The sequence below is a fragment of the Leucoraja erinacea genome, chromosome 31 (assembly GCF_028641065.1).
Source record: "Leucoraja erinacea ecotype New England chromosome 31, Leri_hhj_1, whole genome shotgun sequence".
Lineage (NCBI taxonomy): Eukaryota > Metazoa > Chordata > Chondrichthyes > Rajiformes > Rajidae > Leucoraja > Leucoraja erinaceus.
The window spans coordinates 23,623,257-23,644,899 of record NC_073407.1 but is presented as its reverse complement, the minus strand read 5'-3'; the positions used below and the strand labels follow the sequence as shown (position 1 = coordinate 23,644,899).

At 45.8% G+C, this 21,643-nt stretch overlaps 1 protein-coding gene across 1 annotated transcript in view; it reads left to right on the top strand.

The window, feature by feature from the left end:
- LOC129712119 (astrotactin-2-like) overlaps positions 1-21,643 on the top strand; it is an 863,305-nt gene that overhangs the window by 468,319 nt on the left and 373,343 nt on the right. The window contains 1 exon segment of the mRNA XM_055660334.1: positions 971-1,159. Coding sequence (XP_055516309.1) covers positions 971-1,159 — 189 coding nt within the window.

The following is a 21,643-nucleotide window of genomic DNA, read 5'->3' as shown; positions in this document are numbered from 1 at the left end:
GTAAAAACATGTAAAGGCGACTCGTGCAAAATAGAAATGATTGAGTTTGGACATTTTTTAATTCCGTCAGGTATTTTTCTTGCTGTCACCAACTTCTTATCGAATGTTGAACATTCTCTCCTCCTGTGATTCATTTTATTTGTGAGCAAATTTCAATATTCGCAAGGACATTATTTACAATGTCTCCCCTGGGTGATAGATATACTGCTTCATGTTCTCCGCTGCACAGCCAAAGGGACTTGGCTTCAGACTTGAGACTTTAGAGATACAGCACAAAAACAGGCCCCTCAGCTCACCAAGTCCCCGGCGACCAGCAATCATCCTGCACAGTAACACTAACACTAACCTACACACGCTGGGGCCTATTTACAATTTTAGCCAAACCTGAATGTCTTAGGAGTGTGGGAGGAAACCGGGGCACCTGGAGAAAACCAACGCGGTCCTAGTGAGAATGTACCAACTCCAAACTACAAACTGCAGGCACCCGTAGTCAGGATCGAACCCAGGTCTCAGTTATGTGAGGCAGCAGTTCTGTACGGAGTTTGTACGTTCTCTGGGTTTTCTCCGAGTGCTCCGATTTCCTCCCACACTCCAAAGACGTACAGGTTTGTTGGTTAATTGGTTTCAGTAAAAATTGTGGAATTGTCCCTAGTGTGTGTAGGATAGTGTCAATGTGCGGGGATCAGTGGTCGGCGCGGACTCGGTGAACCAAAGCGCCGGTTTCCCCGCTGTATCTCTAAACCAAACTAATGTATTGGCCACATAAGAGAGGTGTTGAACCCGAGAGTTGTCTGGTACACCAACTGGCAGCAATTTTATATTAAAAAATGTACGTTAGGATCTGTAAATATTCCAAATCGTAAAACGGCCTGTAATGGTGATTTTCCACATTGATGGATCTTTGAGAGGTTCATTCTCTTCTGAGTGCTGTGTCTGATTGGCGAACTTCTCTCTCTCTCTCTGCTGGCAGCTGTGTGGAGGAGTACAGGTTGGCATCCGACAGCAAGTCCTGCCTGCTCCTCTCGGAGTCGTGCGATGGTGCCAAGTGCCAGAAGCTCGATGCCAAACTCAACGACACGCTCTTTGTGGAAATGCTGCACGGCTACAACAACAAGTCTCAGCAGGTCAATCAGGGTCAGGTCTTCCAGATGACCTTTCGGTGAGTCGACCACGTGTTTAGAAATGACCTTATTGGTTTTGATTCATACCGTTACATTACATGTTGGTATCTCCTGTAAGTGGGGATAGGACATCCAATTATGATCATTGAAGGCCCATGTGACACCCAATAAAGATTTAGTTCCTTCCGACACGATGTTTCAGTTTAGTTTACTTCAGAGATACAGTGCAGAAAAAGCCCTTCGGCCCACCGAGTCTGCACCAACCAGCGATGCCCGCACATTAGGGATAGCGGAGTTAAGGGATATGGAGAGAAGGCAGGAACAGGCTACTGATTGTGGATGATCAGCCATGATCACATTGAATGGCGGTGCTGGCACGAAGGGCCGAATGGCCTACTCCTGCACCTATTGTCTATGGTCTATTAACACTACCCCACACAATTTACAATTGTCCCTCGTGTGTTGGTGCGGACTCGGTGGGGTGTAGGGCCTATTTCTGCGCTGGATCTCTGAACTAAGCTAAACTAAAGACTGTCCTCAACTATGGACTGTCTTTGCTTGCACAAAGGAGTTCAGGGATGTTTCTGCGGCAGTATTGTGGTTATTAACTAATTTTTTTTTTGTTTATTATATATTATCTATGAGTGCTCTGTTTTCGGGCCAATAATGGTGCCACAAGGAAGACTCCCATTGTTCAGGAGTCAATGCAGATGACAATTAAAGTTTTGAGTGTCTAACCCAGTGGTTCCCAACCTTTTTTTGGCCATGCCCCACCTAATCACCTCTAAAATCCTGATGCCCCCCCCCCTCTGAATACTGACGAGCTTTCTTCTTGCTTGCACCACTCATTTTAGCACGAGCAGACAAATAAATAATTCTCAGAAAATGGATTGCTTTCCCTTGAGAGAAAACGGAGGAAATAGATATTATAAGGGTAACTTAGCAAAAGCTCTTTGAATCGCATTTCTAAATCCAATTCAATAAATAAGGTTCTCCCATGACCTCGCGCGCTTCGTGTGACGTGCATGAAGAGCGATGGCGCGGTGATTATGTAATAACTACACAATAAAGACCTTTTTTACCCACAAAAAATTATTTACTCAAAATAACATCTGAAACATAAACTACATATGTTTACCTGATGGAAAATCCAAAAAAATAAAAATCGAATTTTTGGACCCAGACCTCCTCTGTTGCGCTCAATTGCCCCCCCCTTAAAAATCAAATTGCCCTCCTGTGGGGCGTACGCCCCACGTTGGGAACCACTGGTCTAACCCTTAACTCTTAAATAAGCATGCACCTGTCCCCCATCGACGAACTGTACACTGCAAGGGCCAGGAAGCAAGCAGGTAAGACAATCTCTTACCCCTGTCACCCTGGCCACAAACTCTTTGAAGCACTTCCCTCTGGAAGGCGACTCCGGACTGTCGAAGCCGCCAGCCAGCCAGCAGTAGCTCAACAGCCAAAAGTGTGTCACCTCTTTTTGCTCTGGTATCTTATTTTATTCTTCACATGTTTAAATTATAATGTTTTATTTTTAATTGTCTACTGTATATCGTGTTGTTGCTTGCGAGCAAAGCAGCAAGGCAAACTCCTTGTATGTATACATATTGGCTAATATAATTTATTCAATTCAATTCAATTCAATTCAATTGACACCAACACAGTGGTTTTGGGTGGCAGTGTGGCACAAAGACATTCAGTTCCCTAAGCCTGTGACCAATCTGCTCCTCCAGCAGCTCCTCATGTAAATACACTCCTAAAGTTTAACCCCCCTAGTCTAGTTCAGTAAAAACACTGACTCAAGCACTGGACCAACTCATCTTTATTTTTAGAACAAACACAAATTCCCCTATACGATAACTAACCATCGCTGGTTCGATCCTTGTCTCTGCCTGGCCAAGCCCTTCAGCCTCGTGCAAGCAGACACTGCCGAAAAGATCACGCAGTCCCAAGCGCCCTTCCAGAAGATCAACACCAATCTAAAATGGGGACTACCTTTTATAGGTCCACGAATCTTGAGGGGCTGAACTACACAGGGGTGGTTCTCCTTACAATCCAATCATACATATCAATTACATCAATCCATTATTGACAGTTCCCCAACCCAATTACAGAGAGTCTTAAACAATGTTTCTTATAGAAGCTTCTTGAAGGAAGTCAGGTTAACTGAATAATGCAACATTTACCCTGGAACACAAAACAATTCTGCCATGGCTTAACACTCTGGCCAATCAACAAACAGCAGGGTAACTGTCTTGCAATATTATTTACAATATTTACAACCCTTTTGCAGTAATCCAAACAAACTCATGCATTTATAATACCTTGGAGTTCCTCCGCAAGATTCTCATATATACCAACAATTGCAAAGATACTTGGACCTTCCTTATCTGATATACTGATCTGGGACCTAGACTTCCCGGCATCAGCTAGCAGCCTGTGGCTTTTCACACAGAAAGGGCTAACAGGCCTTGTAAATGCATGAATCCTCTACTTTATTTTGGCTCTATTTTAGCCAGGATTTACACTCATAACACAAAATTAAAGGAAGTTATTTTAGAAACGAAGTGAGGAGAAATTTCTTTAGACAGAGGATGGTGAATCTGTGGAATTCTTTGCCACAGATGGCAGTGGAGGCCAAGTCAGTGGATATTTTTAAGGCAGAGATAGACTGATTCTTGATTAGTGTGGGTGTCAGGGGTTAGGGGAGGAAGGCAGGAGAATGGGGTTAGGAGGGAGAGATGGATCATCCATGATTGAGTGACGGACTGAGTGTTCTAAGTCTATCACTTATGACAAAATAAAACCAAAAATATTGGAACTGCTCAACGGGTCGGGCTGCATTTGTGGGAAGAGAAACAATTATGCTTTGGGTTGACTGTTTAAGAAGAAACTGTAGATGCTGGAAAATCGAAGGTAGACAAAAATGCTGGAGAAACCCAGCGGGAGTGGCAGCATCTATGGAGCTGAGTTTCTCCAGCATTTTTGCCATGCCTCAGGTTGAAGATCCTTTGTCAGAATGGGAAAGGAGAGAAAAGAAGTTTGTTATACCGCAGGGAGACTGCCATTAAACCTGAGGTTCTTCGGTTTCCTTCCACTCTCCAAAGACGTACAGGTTTGTAGGTTAATTGGCTTTGGTAAAATTGTAAACTGTGTGTAGTGTGTGCTGGTGTAATGGGGATCGCTGGTCGACACGGACTCGCTGGGCCGAAGGGCCTGTTTCCGCGCTGTATCTCTAAACTACACTGAACGAAATGGTATGGTCAGTGAGTGCATGGGAGCAGCTAGAGATGGAGATCACAAACACAAGAACATGGACTCAGTGGGATAGCTCGATTGTAATTGTGTACAGCCACAAAAAGCTGGAGTAACTCAGCGGGACAGGCAGCATCTCTGGAGAGAAGGAATGAAAGGGTGACGTTTCGGGTCGAGACCCTTCTTCAGAGATTGTGATCGTGTTATTGTCTTTCCGCTGGCTGGTCAGCGCGCAACAAAGGCTTTCCACTATTCCTCGATGCACGTGACAATACACTAAACTGAAACTGAAATGAAGTGAAAATTGTTGAAGGAGCATTCGAAAATTCAGCCCCTCTATGGCATCTTCAAAGTGCGCTGGGGCCGACCCCTTGCATTTACGCCAAAAGAATAATGAGGTGTCAACCATTACGCCAGCCCAAGGGAGAATGTGTGGTGAAATTAATGCTGATGTAACTTCGAAGTAACGGGGCGTGCGGCGAATGTATCTGGCGAATTATTAGTCACGTATATGAAATCAGTAGCAGTCACAATTGAGATGCTCTGTTTACTGCTGTTTTAAACGGGGAGTCAGATGATGTTAAGATATCACGTCATGAATATAAATCAACCTCAGCATGATAAATGGGCCAGTGTGTGTGAAGTTATTGGATTAGACATTGCAATTCCAAAGATGTGATTAGAAAAAAAATATGCCCGTTGCTCGTTGCAGTTGTGTTGTAAATACCTGTCCATGATTACAGCATTTACTTGCGGATAGGAGCATATGCTTCGCATCCTTGTAAAATACCTTCGGAAAATGCAAGGCACCATGGCGCAGCGGTAGAGTTGCTGCCTCACATCGCCAGAGACCTGGGTTCGATCCCGACATCGGGTGCTGTCATAGAGTCATAGAATGATACAGCGTGGAAACACGAGTTTGTACGTTCTCCCCGTGACCGCGTGGGTTTTCTCTGAGACGCTCCTATTTCTTCCCACATCCCAAAGACGTGCAGGTTTGTAGATCAAATTGGCCCCTCTGTAAATTGCCCCTGGTGTGTAGGGAGCGATATGAAAATGGAACAGCACTGAGCCAGTGTGGACAGGTGATCGGTGGTCGGCGCGGACTCGGTGGGCCGAAGGGCTTGTTTCCATGCTGTATCTCTGAAATAAAATAAAGGAAACCAGTGCTCACAGCTGGTATTGGCACAAAGGAAATAAGAAGTGAAAATGCATTGCAGTTTCATCATTTTGTTTGAGCTCAGATGTTTTGTGTTGTTCCTTGTTCTGTGGGAGAGGCCATTTCGAGGATGTGTGAGTTGTTATGTTGGAGGCCCATAGTTTGAAAAGTGTAGGGAGTGGATATGAAAATGGGATAACACGAAACGTGTGTGAATCGTAGATCGATGGTTGGTGTAGACTCAGTTGTCCAGACGGCCTGTTTCCATGCTGTATCTCTAAATGGACCCAAACTAAAGATAGATAACTAAACAAAATGCTGGGGTAGCTCAGCGGGTCAGGCAACATCTCTGGAGAGAAGGAATAGGTGAGGTTTTCGGGTCGAGACTCTTCTTCAGACTGAGAGTCAGGGAAGGGCAAACGGGAGGTATGGGAAGGTTCAGGACAAAGCAGAGTCTGCATTTTCCTGACATTTTCCTGATCCATCGTGGGCTGCGGATTGCCAAGGGATACAAGCGGTGAGATTAGCAAGAGGACCAGGGTTGGGGAGGGATGGAGAGAGTGAGGGAATGCAATGGTTACTTGAAGATAGAGAATTCAATATTCATGCCTCTTGGTTACAAAGCTGCCCAGGCAAAATTTAAGATGCTGTTCCTCCAATTTCCCTGTGTACTCAATCTGACAGTGAACTAAATTAAATGTGGTTGAGAACTTCAGTTACTAAGGTAGGAATCAAGTGATGATATCACACGTTGTATCTCTGAACTGAAAACTAAATTTACAGAGCTACCTGATCTCAAATCAGCTGAGATGCCCAAGAGAAGCAGGTTTAGTTTACAGATCAAGATACAGAGCGGAAACAGGCCCTTCGCCCCCCCCTCCCCTCCCCCCGAGCCCGTGCCGACCAGCGATCACTGCACACTAACACTATCCCACACACTAGAGATAATTTACAACTATACCAAGACACTTGGCCTACAAACTTGTACGTCTTTGGAGTGTGGGAGGAAACCGGAGATCCCGGAGAAAACCCACGCAGAGCACGGGGTGAACGTACAAACTCCGTACAGACAGCACCTGTAGTCAGGATCGAACCCGGGTATCTGGCGCTGTGAGGCAGCAACTCTACCATTGTACCACCATGATGCCCAGGCGTGTAGGTGATTTCCCATTCCTGTATCCTCGGTTGATTCTGCCATTTGAGATGCACCATGGAACATTGACGGCTTCCGAGAATCTCCTGACCTGATTATTAAACTGATCAATGAATCTCAGGGAAGACAAACAAGCTGCAAGATCAAGTTCTACACAAGAGGCGGTGGGTGGCAAGTGTGAGTAAGGGTTTAATTATGAAATCTCTTCCCCGAGTGAAATTGCATTTGTACTTTAATTGGATTCAGATCTGCATAAGATGTTAAATTGCTGCCTATTACCGGTCTGTGGGAAAAGATCACAGAGTGGCACTAAACATTTCCTTCGCTCCATAGATGCTGCTGCACCCGCTGAGTTTCTCCAGCAATTTTGTGCACCTTGGCACTAAACATTAGATCTGTCGGAGAACGGACACAGGAAGACAGGGTGGTGCAGCAGTCGGGTTGCTGCCTGAAGGGCCGGTCCCACGAGCATGCGACCTGCATGCGGCAAGCGCAACCACACCGGAAGCGGGGGCCGCGCGGAGGTCGAGTGAGTGACGTGAAGTTCGAGCGAAGTCCGTGGGAAGTTCGCGGGTGACGTACGGCGTCAAGACGCTGCGTATGCCCATCGAGGCAGTGCGTACGGCGTCGAGGCGGCTGTGGGCCGGCAGGCCGTTGCCGTGCGGAATTTTTGAACACGGTCAGTTTTACGGAGCCCCGCGCGATGTCGGGACCAGCTCCGCACTACTCCATACGGCTCCGGCGATCAAAGTGGGACCGGCCCCGCGAGGCCGTACGGTTCAAGCGACCATGTTAGATGTCCAATCGGAATGGATTCATTTGCATGTACGGCTGCCGGCTGCATTTCTTCCTTTGATTTATTGCCACGCCCAATCCAGACGCTCAATCTCCGAGATATTTTCCATTTCGGTAGAGATTTCGCTTTTCTTTCTAAGTATCCGCTCCTCATTTCATTTCGTCGTGTTGAAGTGCACGTTTTTAATCAATTCCTTCTCCCACCCACCCCCAAGTATTTCAAAAAATAAATTTACATGTCAGCTTCCAACACACTTCGAAACAAAGTTGCAAGAGAGGAACACTGAACTTTTCACTGCTGCAGCAGGCAGGGGAGGGCTGCAATCTTACATTTGGGAACGGGCTCAGTTCCAATGGAGGAGACGGGTGCATGGTGGAATATTGGGTTGGGGGATCACACCATTGGGGGAGCAGACCCAATAGAACTTGGATCAAGTGTTTGTATGCTATCTATCTATCTATTATTATTATATAAAAGTCTGTGGCTGCCGCCTGCCGTCCGTCCATCCGGATGCCGGCTGCCTTTCTTCCTTTTGATTCGCTGCTCCTTCCTATCAGCTTCCAACACACTTCAAAACAAAGTTGCAAGACAGGAACACTCTGAACTTTTCACCTCAATGGGATATCACAGCAAGTGCTTCAACAGGAGGAGGAGGGCAAATTGGTATTGCAATTGGAACTGCTGCAGCAGGCAGAAGAGGTGAAATTGGATTTTTTTTTTAATCCACTGCTGAGGGAGGCAGGGGAGTGCTGGAATCTTACATTTGGGAATGGGTTCAGTTCCGTTGGAGGAGACGGGTGCATGGTGGAATATTGGGTTGGGGGATCACACCAACGGGTCTGCACTTGGTCTAGTGTAATCTAATTTCAAGGGAAAATGGTTTACATGTACATCTAATAGTTACCTTCTGATGAAAACAAGAAAATGTGTGGGAAGGAACTGCAGATGCTGGTTTACACCGAAGATAGACACAAAATGTTGGAGTAACTCAGCGGGTCAGGCAGCATCTCTGGAGAAAAAGAGGGTCTCAACCCAAAACGTCACACATACCTTCCATCCAGAGACACTGCCTGGCCCGCTGAGTTACTCCAGCATTTTGTGCCAATCTTCAATGAAAATAGCAATCTCCAATTTAAATGCCTGTTGGTGAAATAGCCCAGGGAAGCGAAGAGTGACGTCGCATTTTCAAATAAAGAAAATGAAAACCCCACAGCAAAGCTGGCTGCGTGCAGGTAATTTACCCAGCGGGGAAATACATCCCATCTGGATGTGAGAAAAAGGAGCATTTCCACAGCAATAAATCTAATGTAATCAACACAGCGAAGGCAGTAATAATTGCTCACTTTCCCATTAGCCATGGTTCATTTCTGAAGCCACTGGAATTACCACCGGCATCTAATAACGTTGCCTCTCAGTCTAATTATCTTGCCGGCTCTTATAGCTGTGCTCCCTCCAAGAGCCTGTGATATCGGAATTTATTAAAGGGATTAAAGGAGGCGGAATGATTACAGTTACATTTTAGGTCTGAAGCCAATTATTTTATTGTTTATTTGTTACCAGCCAGACCATCTCAACTTCCTGTCCCTAACTCCTCCACTCCAACTCTGGGGTGGCATGGCAGTAGAGTTGCTGCCTTACAGCGCCAGAGACCCGGGTTCGATCCTAACTACGGGCGCTGTCTGTACGGAGTTTGCACGTTCTTCCCGTGACCTGCGTGGGTTTTGTCCGGGAGCTCCGGTTTCCTCCCAAGACGTGCAGGTAAAATTGTAAATTGTCCCTAGTCTAGTGTTAGAGCGTGCGGGGATTGCTGGTCGCCGTAGACTCGGTGGGCCGAAGGGCCTGTTTCCCTGCTGTATCTCTAAACTAAACTAAACTCTGAGAAAATAAACCTGTAAAGCATCACTGCCTTAAAGTATCTGTAAGAGAATCCTGGGACTTCATCGGGTCCTGTGAAGTTGCTGTCGGCTTCTTAGACAGACCATTAAGGTGATGATCAAACCCCAAGGTCTGTAGCAAATGAAGTCTCCACTTCAGTGCATTATCTGAGGCTGCATGCACCAGGCTGATGCCCGCCAACAGCATCGCTGGCAGGCCCAGAACTTTTATTTTTACATCCCTGGAGAGAGGAATAGGTGACATTTCAGATCGAATACGTTCTTCAGGCTGAGAGACTGGGGAGAGGGAAACTGGAGATAAACATACAATACAATACAATACAATACGGTTTTATTCGTCACATTCGTGAAATGAAGTGACATTTGGAGGTAGACAAAAATGCTGGAGAAACTCAGCGGGTGAGGCAGCATCTATGGAGCGAAGGAATAGGTGACGTTTCGGGCCGAGACGTTGCCTATTTCCTTCGCTCCATAGATGCTGCCTCACCCGCTGAGTTTCTCCAGCAGTTTTGTCTACCTTCGATTTTCCAGCATCTGCAGTTCCTTCTTAAACATTTTGATGAACATTTGGAGGTGCTTTTGTATATGCCATCAGAAAGAGTTACGTTTCTTCAGATAGAAGGCCAATAATTGGGAATTAAATGCACAACTTGAAATCGACAAGTGACGTGAATTTTCACAGCCATTTTTTAGGAAAAAGAGGTCAGTTGAATCTCTAGTGGCTAAATGCAGCTGTTTCCTCTATCCCTTCTGGATTCATGGATCACTTAATGGGAAATAAAGTGTATGAACTCCACAGGCAAAGGACTCCATGATTATTTTTAAAGAAATACTGTTTTTCTCCAAAATTTGACCTTCTCTCCACATTTCAAGCCACTTAATATTTAGTTTAGTTTAGTTTAGAGACACAGCACGGAAACAGGCCCTTCAGCCCGCCGAGACCGCGCCGACCAGCGATCCCCGCACACTAGCTCTATCCTACATGCACCGGGGACAATTTACAATTTTACCAAAGCCAAGTCTTTTACCCAAGTCTTTGGAGTGTGGGAGGAAACTGGAGCTCCCGGTGAAAACCCAGGCAGGTCACGGGGAGAACGTACAAACTCCGTACAGACAGCGCCTGTAGTCAAGATCGAAACCGGGTCTCAGGCGCTGTGAGGCAGCAACTTTACCGCTGCTCCACCGCGCCTGATATAATTCTTTAATATCATGCTGTTGCACAGATGTGCAGTGTAATCAGTGATTCCTATGCCAGTTGGGTAATATAATGACAGCTAGGATGTTACGCTGATTGCAAAAACTGCAGTTTTGTTGGCACACAATTTAAAAAAGAACTAATTGTATTAAATTCAGCTGAATTGCTGAAGTAAGTTTTGTAATTCAGGGTGACTTTAGGTTGCTTGTTTCATTGTTCCACTGCGACTGCCTCCGTCAAGCCTTTATCTTGTGTTGTTCCTCCTTCTCTAAAGCCACGTTTGGACACCAGTCGACTCGTGAATTGTCTTGCTGAACTAATTTGCAATCCCTGCTTGGTGTTGTTTTCTGAAAACTGCCAAGAGTGAAGCTGGACACAATGAATAAATTAATAAGTTTATTGGCCAAGTATGTACACATACAAGGAATTTGCCTTGGTGCTCCGCTTGCAAGTAACAACACGACATACAGTAAACAATTGAGAATAAAACATAAAACACAAAAGCATTCTTGCTTTCTCCCCATATCCCTTGATTCTGTTAGCCCTAAGAGCTCTATCTAAAGGGGCTGTCCCACTGTACGAGCTGATTCAAGAGTTCTCCAAAGTTTCCCCTGATTCGAACTCGGAGAATTACGGTAATAGCCGCTCGTAGGTACTCGGGGCTCTCGTGGACATTTTTCAACATGTTGAAAAATCTTCACGAGCTTACCGCGTTTCCCGAGTACCTGCCGTTAGCGTTACGAGCCGCTAAGAGACGTCCCGAGCTCTGACGTACCCGCTACGTACATTCTACGTGCTTACCACGAGTTTGATTTTTTTTTAAACTCGGGAGAGCTCTTGAATTAGCTCGTACAGTGGGACAGGCCCTTAACTCTCTCTTGCAAGCATCCAGTGAATTGGCCTCCACTGCCTTCAGTGGCAGAGAATTCCGCAGATTCACAACTCTCGGGGTGAATTAGTTTTTCCGCATCTCAGTCCTAAATGGCCTGCCCCTTATTCTTAAACTGTGACCCCTGGATTAGGTTCAGCACCTCTGTTGCTTGCAAGATGACAATAAAGGTTGATTGATTGATTGATTGATAGTCTTCCGCATTTCGACCTCGTTGCTGGCTATTGTTTGGCAATAACTTCCTCCCACAGATCTCTTGCCTGCTGAGCAATAAAGCTGATTGCATTAAAAGGTTGTGACATAGAGAAGCAGCCAACCCCAAGCACGTTCAATTGTATCTGTGTCTCCAATATTGCAGTCACATCCACTGCTTCTCATTCTTCCCGCACATCTCCGATCTTGTGAATGATCACTCAGACTCCATCGCCTTAATGATCAGTTCATTTATTTTTGCTCCAGCTTGTCTTTGTTTGCAGTCTTTCTAAATAACAAACAGACAACTGATTGCATGAAAGGTTACCAGCCTACCACGGATACTTTAATGAAGAGCTATTTACACAACTTCACAGAAGTCAAGCATGTCCTCTGGTAAATTACAAATCTCCAGATTCTTTTCGCGTTTAACAGAGCAACTGTTTCATTTTGGCTACACGATTCGTTAACCCTTAAATTCCACACCCAAGCTGCCATCATGTCTTACTGTCACCGTCAAAATGCGTACAAATTTTGACCGCTCCACTGAGAAATCTCCGCAAGGCGCGTCTACTTTGAGCAAGTTCTCCTCCTCCCTCCGACGAGAGTTCAGCAACACCCTCTCTCGCTGTTCCCGCTCTACGTTTCACACCTCACATGCTCTTTGTACCCTTCCATATCCCTCATTTCCCTCTCCCTGACTCTCAGTCTGAAGAAGGGCCTCGACCCGAAACACCAGCCGTTTCTTCTCTCCAGAGATGCTGCCTGTCCCAGTGAGTTATGCCCCCGTCCCCACTTAGGAAACCTGAACGTAAACCTCTGGAGACTTTGCGCCCCACCCAAGGTTTCCGTGTGGTTCCCGGAGGTTCCTACCCGCTTCCACTACCTGCAACCTCCGGCAACCACCTGCAACCTCCGGGAACCGCACGGAAACCTTGGGTGGGGCGCAAAGTCTCCAGAGGTTTCCGTTCAGGTTTCCTAAGTGGGACAGGGGCATACTCCATCTTTTTTTGTCTATCTTCGGTTTAAACCAACATCTGCAGTTCCCTTCCTGCACAGTGCATGTTGTTGCCGTGTGTGGAAGAGTTGGAAGTCTTGCATCGTTCATCATCTACACGTAAATGCCTCACCGCGACTGGCAAGCTTTCTGAATCACATTATTCCTCACCTTTGCCCCGTGTACAGAGGCAGACCAGCCTCTGCATACATTCTCCGAAGCTCAGTCACTTATTGTGGACGCTTCGACCTTGAAAATATGTCTGTGGGCATGCACGGAGCCCTGTGCTTGGAGAAAAAATGTTTAGTTTAGTTTAGGGATACAGCGCGGAAACAGGCCCTTCGGCCCACCTAGTCCGCGCTGACCAGCGATCATTGCACACAAGTACTATCCTACACACACTACGAACAGTATATAATTACATTCATACCAAGCCAATTAACATTCACCTGTACGTGGACGTCTTTGGAGTGTGGGAGGAAACCGGAGACCTCGGAGGAAACCCACGCAGGTCACGGGGAGAACGTACAAACTCCGTACAGACAGCGCCCACAGTCAGGATCGAACCCGGGTCTCTGGCGCTGTGAGGCAGCGACTCGACCGCTGTGCCACCCTGCTACCAATGTGTTCAGTTGTTGCTTACAATCTGTAAAAGTCATATGCCAAACAATATTTTTCTGCGCAGTATAGAAAATAACAAACCTGGGAAGCATCGAGACAACCTAGCTATTCACTCACTGGCGTGGCTTAAGGTTAAAGAAGGGTCTCGATCCGAAACGTCACCCATTCCTTCTCTCCAGAGATGCTGCCTGTCCCGCTGAGTTACACCAGCTTTTTGTGTCTGTCGTAATCACATACTGGCGAGGCTTAAGGCTTGCAAAGTTACATGGCAAACAGCTGATCCACATCTGCATTGAATAGTAGCAAAATAAAAATAACTGAACATTTTCCCCCAATAGTTGTTGAAGTGTCAAAATCTAATCAGAGGTTAGAGCTGTAAAATGGTGACTACCTTTCTAAGTTAACTCTCAGTAAAGCTACTGCCATCACGGGGCTAATAATTATTGAGGTTTAACCATATATTGTTACACAATATTTTTAAAGGGTGCAGAGAAGATTGACGAGGATGTTGCCAGGACTCGAGTACTTGAGCTATAGGGAGAGGTTGAGCAGGCTAGGACTCTATTCCTTGGAGCACAGGAGGATAAGAGGCGATCTTATAAAGGTGTACAAAATTAGGAGAGGAATTATGAGAGATACAGTTAGACAGGTACATGGACAGCTCAGGTTTAGAGGGAAATGGAGCCAATGTAGGCAGATGGGACGAGTGTAGATGGGACATTTTGGCCGGAGTGGGCAAGTTTAGTTGAAGGGCCTGTTTCCATGCGGTATCACTCTATAACTCTATAAATGCATTAGTTCACATCGGGGGCCGATATATGTGTGTGTGTGTGTGTGTGTGTGTGTGTGTGTGTGTGTGTGTGTGTGTGTGTGTGTGTGTGTGTGTGTGTGTGTGTGTGTGTGTGTGTGCATGTATGTCCATGTGTATGTGGGTGTATGTGTGCGTGTATGTGTGGGTGTGTGTGTGCACATGTTTGTGTGTGCGTGTGCATGTGCGTGTATGTGTGGGTGTGCGAGTATATGTGTGTGCATGTGTGTGTGTGTGTGCATGTGTGTGTGTGTGTGTGTGCGTGTGTATATGTGTGCGTGTGTGTGTGTGTGCATGTGTGCATGTGGGTGTGCGTGTGTGGGTGTGCGTGTATGTGTGGGCATGTTTGTATGTGTGTGCGCGTATGTGTGGGTGAGCGTGTATGTGAGCGTGTATGTGTGGGTGAGCGTGTATGTGTGGGTGAGCGTGTATGTGAGCGTGTATGTGTGGGTGAGCGTGTATGTGTGCGTGCATGTGTGTGTGTGTGTGTATGTGTGGGTGTGTGTGAAGGCAAGTCCAGAGAACTCAAGGCTATAACAAAACTAATAGCACTTCCATTTTACTGAATAAAACTGATGGATGAGCCAGCCATGCATCAGATTTCCCAAACTATATGTGTAATGGCTTCACGGAGAGAGGAATGTTACCCAGGATCGCCATTACAGTCCATTGCCTGTATTTATTATGTCTACCATGCACTTATTCAAGGCTAATTAAAAGTCATTGGCTCCTGTTATCTCTTGTGATTGAAATGGAAAGGAAAACCCGAGTTTGCTATCTCATCTTGACCTCTTTTGGGAGGCAGAGATTAGTGGTGCAATCAAATGTCAATAAAAAATGAATAACAAATGATTTTATGGTGATGAATTTCATCTCTTTCTGCATTGGGAATTCAGGATGCAGAGTGAGATTGTGCTCTTTGCTAAGTGCCAGGACCTTTGTCACAGACATTAGTTGAACCGATGCAACTTATAAGGTTAAGGGATAACGATTTTAATAGGAATCTGAGGGGTAACTTTTTCACACAAAGGGTGGTGGGTGTATGGAACGAGCTGCCGGAGGAGGCAGTCGAGGCAGAGACTATCCCAACGTTTAAGAAACAGTTAGACAGGTACATGGATAGGACAGATCTCGGAGAAAACCCACGCAGTCACGGGGAGAACGTACAAACTCGGTACAGACAGCACCCGTAGTCAGGATTGAACCCAGTTCTCTGATTGTGCCGAAGGGCCTGCTTCACAAGTTCTAGGAGTAGAATCAGGCCATTCGGCCCATCGAGTCCACTCCGCCGTTCAACCACGGCTGATCTCTGCCGCCTAATCCCATTTTCCTGCCTTCTCCCCGTAACCCTTGACACCTGTTCCAATCAACTCTGCCTTAAATATATCCACTGTCTTGGAAGGCTCCATGTTGTATTCCATGTCCAGCTTCCATGCTGTATTTCTAAACTAAACCAAACATCAATAGTTTTTTAGTTGTTAAGGTAGTCAAGTGCTTGGGATTTTACAGCAGGTGTGGCAAAGGTAATAAATCAGCAGTTAAATGATAGAACGATGGGTCATTGAACTGTATGAGAAGCCAAATGATTAACTCCCAGCGACTGTAGGCGCCTTTATAATTGATTCCTGTTTTAGCTTCAATCGTTCAATGTACAGTATTATTTTGCACCCGCAGAATAGACAGTGTCTTGTGTATTTAAAGGTCATGTCTATTGGACACGGGCAGTCACGGTGGTGCAGCGGTAGAGTTGATGCCTTACAGTGAATGCAGCGCCGGAGACCCGGGTTCGATCCTGACGACGGGTGCTGTCTGGACAGAGTTTGTACCTTCTCCCCGTGACCTGTGTGGGTTTTCTCCGAGATCTTCCGTTTCCTCCCACACTCCAAAGACGTAGGTTAATTGGCTTGGTAAATGTAAACATTGTCCCGTGTGCGTGTAGGATAGTGTTAGTGTGCGGCATGGACCCAGTGGGCCGAAGGGCCTGTTTCAACGCTGTATCTCTAAACTAAACTAAAAAACGAATGATACTTTACTAGATTTTATGAAATTAGTTTTGACAATCGCTGGATAGACACAAAAACCTGGTTGACTCCATCTCCTCTCCCCCATTGTCCTTTTTTGAAGTCACACTCTTCTCCTTTCTTCATGCTTTCCAAGACTTCCAACTGTGCCACATTACACTGGGCTTGCCGAAGAAGGGTCTCGACCCAAAACGCCACCCATTCCTTCTATGCAGAGATGCTGCCAGTCGCGCTGAGTTACTCCAGCTTGTTGTGTCTATCAAGTGTTTTCCATTGTTCTTTGCCTGAAGAAACATTTCTGGGGCAATATCCAACCTACAATGTGGAGGTGGTCCAAGCAGAAAAAGATGCAAAGTGCTGAAATAACACAGCGGGGTTGGGCAAGTACCTCCAGCATTTACAGCATTCTAGCTTTTGTGAAGACCAGCATATATAGTTCCTTCTAACAAATTGTAAGTGCAGACCTGCTGTGATATCTTCAGACCTTTTTAAATTCCCTCTGCTTATCATTGTATTCCTGCCTCATGGCATTCAGCATCTGAAAATGTGTCTGAGAAGGATTTGAAGGATGAGAGGGATTCTTATAGAAACATATAACATTCTTAAGGAATTGGACAGGCTTGACTCAGGAAACATGTTCCCGATGTTGGGGGAGTTCAGAACCTGGAGTCACAGTTTAAGAATAAGGGGTAGGCCATTTAGGACTGAGATGAGAAAAAACGTTTTCACCCAGAGAGTTGTGAATCTGTGAAATTCTCTGCCACAGAAAGCAGTGGAGGCCAATTCATTGGATGTATTCAAGAGAGAGTTAGATATAGCTCTTAGGGCTAATGGAATCAAAGGTTATGGGGAGAAAGCAGGAACGGGTACTGATTTTAGATGATCACCCATGATCATATTGAATGGCGGTGCTGGCTCGATGGGCCAAATGGCCTACTCCTGCACCTATTTTCAATTACCAAAAACATCATAAATTCCCTTTCTGCAGAGATGCTGCCTGATCCACTGAGTTACTCCAGCTTTTTGTGTCTATCTTCGATTTAAACCAGCATCTGCAGTTCAAAAGGACAAAAAGTGCTGGAGTAACTCAGCGGGTCAGGCAGCATCTCTGGAGAACATGGACAGGTGATGTTTCGCGAAGGGTCACGACCCTTCTTCAGTTCTCTCAGTTCCCTCAGTAAACAACATCTGCATGCTTTGAACAAACATCTGCGAGTCCTCCTCCCAGGAGTGTCTTGTGTTCAGCTGCTTGGCTCCCCTTTTAGCCAAAGCTTACACATTCCCAGTCAATAGACACAAAGTGCTGGAATAACTCAGCGGGACAGGGAAGAATCTCCGGAGAGAGGGAATGGATGACTTTGCGGGTCGAGACCCTTCTTCAGACTGGCTAGCGGTAATGGAAACAAGAGATATAGAGGATGATGTAGAGGGATAAAGAACAATGAATGAAAGATATGCAGAAAAGTAACGATGATTAAGGAAACAGGTCATTGCTAGCTGTTGGGTGAAATCGTGACTTGGGAGGCGGAGGGATGGAGAGAGAGAGGGAATGCCAGGGATTACCTGAAGTTAAATAAGTCAATATTCATACGTAAGCTGCCAAGCGAAATATGAGATGCTGTTCCTCAAATTTGCGCTGGGCTTCACTCGGAGGAGTCCGAGGACGGAAAGGTCAGTGTGGGGGATGGGAAGGACATTGGCGTGGACGCATTACCTCCTGTGCCAAGATTCCCACTCTGCATTTGTGGAAAGAAGTGTCTATTCTCCCTGCATTCCCAACTAATTCTCAGTTTGCCTGGTGCTTGTGTGGTGGCTGTTCAACCTCAAAGGTCCTACTTAGTTGAAGACGAACTGTAACTCTGGTTTAGACACAAATGCCGGAGTAACTCGGGGCGGGTCATGGCTCGATTGAATCTTGTAAAATTATGACTCATCATCCTACCACAGCTGGAGATCAGTCCTGATCTACTACCTGCCTCATTGGAGACCCTCGGACTACCTTTACTGATCTTTGTCTTGCACTCAACATCATTCATGTTGTTCCCAACTACTAACTACCTAATTGGTGACCCTCGGACTGTCTTTGATCCGTCTTTGCTGGCTTTGTCTTGCATTAAACGTTATCGCCTTATCGTATATCTGTACACTGTGAACGGCTCGATTGTAATCATGTATTGTCCTTCCGCCGACTGGTTGGAACGCAACAAAAGCTTTTCACTGTACCTCGGTACACGTGACAATAACTTAAACTAAACTAAAAGGAGAAAGAGAAAAGAAAACTGGGGTTTGACAGTTTGACACTTCTTGGTCGGTGTGAGAGGGATCTTTTCATCCCAAAGTATACCGGTCCACCACCGATATTCTGGCACCCTTAGTTCCAAAGCCTTGCAGTAAGTAGTATTGGTTTGACTGGACCAACAGAGGTCACAGTTTAGTTGAGTTTTGGTTTAGTTTAGAGATACAGCACAGAAACAGGCCCTTCGGCCCACCGAGTCCGCACTGACCAGCGATCCCCGCACATTAACTCTATCCTACACACACTTGGGACAATTTACACTTATACCAAGCCAATTAACCTACAAACCTGTACGACTGTGGAGTGTGGGAGGAAACCGAAGATCCCGGAGAAAACCCACACAGGTGACGGGGAGAACGTACAAACTCCGTACAGTGAGCACCCGTAGAATGCTGTTGAAAGCAAAATGATTCTTTACAGAGCATACAAGGGTTCAAACAGCAGTGCACGAAGCTGCTGAATGAGAAGTGAGGTAACAAAGGGAACTTATAATGTAGCCCAGTCCTTCACACAGACCAATGACTCCATCTACATCTTGCTTTGGAAAAGCAGACAACATAATCAAAGATTAGTCTCACCCAAGTCATTCCTTCTTCTCACTGCTCCTGTCCTCTCTGTTATCTGACTTTTGTGCAGTCTTCTTTAGTTTAGAGATACTACGCGAAAACCAGCCCTTCAGTCCACCGAGTCTGTGCCAAAGCCAATTAACGTACAAACCTGCACGTCTTTGTAGTGTGGGAGGAAAATGGAGCACCCGGAGAAAACCCACGCAGTCGTGCAGAGAACGTACAAACTCCGTTCAGACAGCACCTGTAGTCAGGATCAAATCTGGGTCTCTGGTGCTGTAAGGCAGCAACTCTACTGCTGATAATAATAATAATAATAACTTTATTTATAAAGCGCTTTTAGACAACATCAGTTACCACAAAGTGCTGTGCATGGGAAGTCAACAAAAAGTTATTACAAACTACTAAAACCATAAAGACGACAGGACTATAAAAACAGTAAAAATTAAAAGACATTAAAAGCACTAAAAACAGGAACGATGTCTCAGCCAGTGTCGAAAGCCAGTGAATAAAAGTGAGTTTTTAGGGAGGATTTAAGATGGACAGTGAAGGGGCCTGTCTTGTGCCACCTTGTGTCATAGTGCCACCTCGACAGCCCTTCCGTAAGTTGGGGTATTGTCCGATTCAACTCGACTCCAGTTTGGACATTAGGATCTGTCTCTGAAATTAGTTATACCATAATGTTGAGAGTTATATTCTGCACTCTGTATCTTTGTCTTGTGTTTGAGTCTCGCTTGATTCTATTTCTGTATCGAATGATCTGATTTGGTCAGTGAGCATGCAAAACTAAAATTGTCACAGCATCCCAGTGCACACAGTGAATGGTAGGGCTCTTGCTAGTGCTCTACAACAGAGAGATCTAGGTGTATAATTCCCTTACGGTGGAGTCGCAGCGAGATCGGGTGGTCAAAAAAGATTTTAGCACATCGGCCTTCATCAGCCAGAGTATTGTGTATAGAAGTTGGGAGGTCATGTTGCAGTTGTATAAGACGTTGGTGAGAACCCATTTAGAATATTGTGTTTTGTTCTGGGCGCTGTGTTATAGGAAACACGTTGTCAAGCTGGAACGGGTACAGAGGAGATTTATGAGGATGTTGCCAGGACTAGAGGGTCTGAGCTATAGGGAGAGGTTGAGCAAGCTGTGATAGGAGGATGAGGGGTGATCTTATAGAGGTGAATAAGATCATGAGAGGAATAGATCGGGTAGATGTACAGAGTCTCTTGCCCAGAGTAGGTGAATCGGAGACCAGAGGACATAGGTTTAAGGTGAAGGGGAAAAGATTTAATAGGAGTCTGAGAGGTGTTTTCACACAAAGGGCGGTGGGTGTATGGAACAAGCTGGCAGAGGAGGTAGTTGATGCCATCACAACGTTTAAGAAACAGTTCGACAGGAATACGGATAGGACAAGTTTGGAAGGATATGGACCAAATGTGGACAGGTGGGACCAATGTAGCAGGGACATATTGGCCGGTGTGAGCAAGTTGGGCCAAAGGGCCTGTTTCCACTCTGTATCACTCTATAACTGTGACAATAATAAACCTCAACCTAAAAGATGAATTTGAGAATCAAATGGCAGTAATAAACTTGGCCTTACAGTGGCAGAGACCCAGGTTTCGATCCCGACTACGGGTGCTGTCGGTGCGGAGTTTGTACGTTCTCCCCGTGACCTGCGTGGGTTTTCTCCGAGATCTTCAGTTCCCTACCACACTCCAAAGACGTGCAGGTTTGTAGGTTAATTGACGGTGTAAATGTAAAATTGTCCCTGGTGTGTGTTAATGTGCGAGGATCGCTGGTCGGTGCGGATTCAGTGGGCCAAAGAAGCTGTATCTCTAAACGAAACATAATTCACAGGGGGTGTGAAATTTACAGACTGCGTACAAAATGTTATTCATTAACATGGAATTGCATATATGACAATCAGAGAACATGTTGACTTTGCTGTGGAAGTACATTTTATTGTGGCCTGACCTCAGTCTAACAGAACAGCGGAGGCCGCTCTCTCTATGAGAGGATGTTGTATATCAAGCCTATGGTGTTTCAGTACTGCTCGGCACTTCAACAGCCAAGAGTAACTGCATGCCTCTTTTTCCTTATTTATTGGTAGGAATGTATGAAATCGCTATTCCTTTCAATGGGAACTGACTTTGGCCATAACTGGCAGAGGGGGGAAAAAGCTGGACTAAGTAATACCATGTGTAAAAGCCATCAACCACCGTGTATTTTATGACTTCGAAGGGCTTGAGAACACTGTGTTCCCAATTTCTTGGGCAAACACAGTGGACATGATGAAGTGTTACGGTAGGAACTTCTGCTGTCTGGAACACGGAGGACCTGCTGTGGTGTTAAACGTGGAATTAGCTCGGAATGATTGAGTGTCGATTACTGTTACCGTTGGCGCGCTTCAATCCGGGGGAGAAATCGTCAGCGTTGCAGTCAGACAGCGAGTTTCTTTGCTGCAAAAAAGCCCCTTAAACGCCGCTATCGTATCTGCGGCACACAAGGTTCTCGCCGAACTTGTTGCCAAGTGAAACTAATGGGGCGGCACAGCGGCAGAGTTGCTGCCATACAGCGCCAAAGACCCGGGTTAGATCCTGACTATGTGTGGTGTCTGCACGGAGTTTGTTTGTTCATCCCTGTGACAGCGTGGGTTTTCTCCGGGTAGACAGTCATTCAGC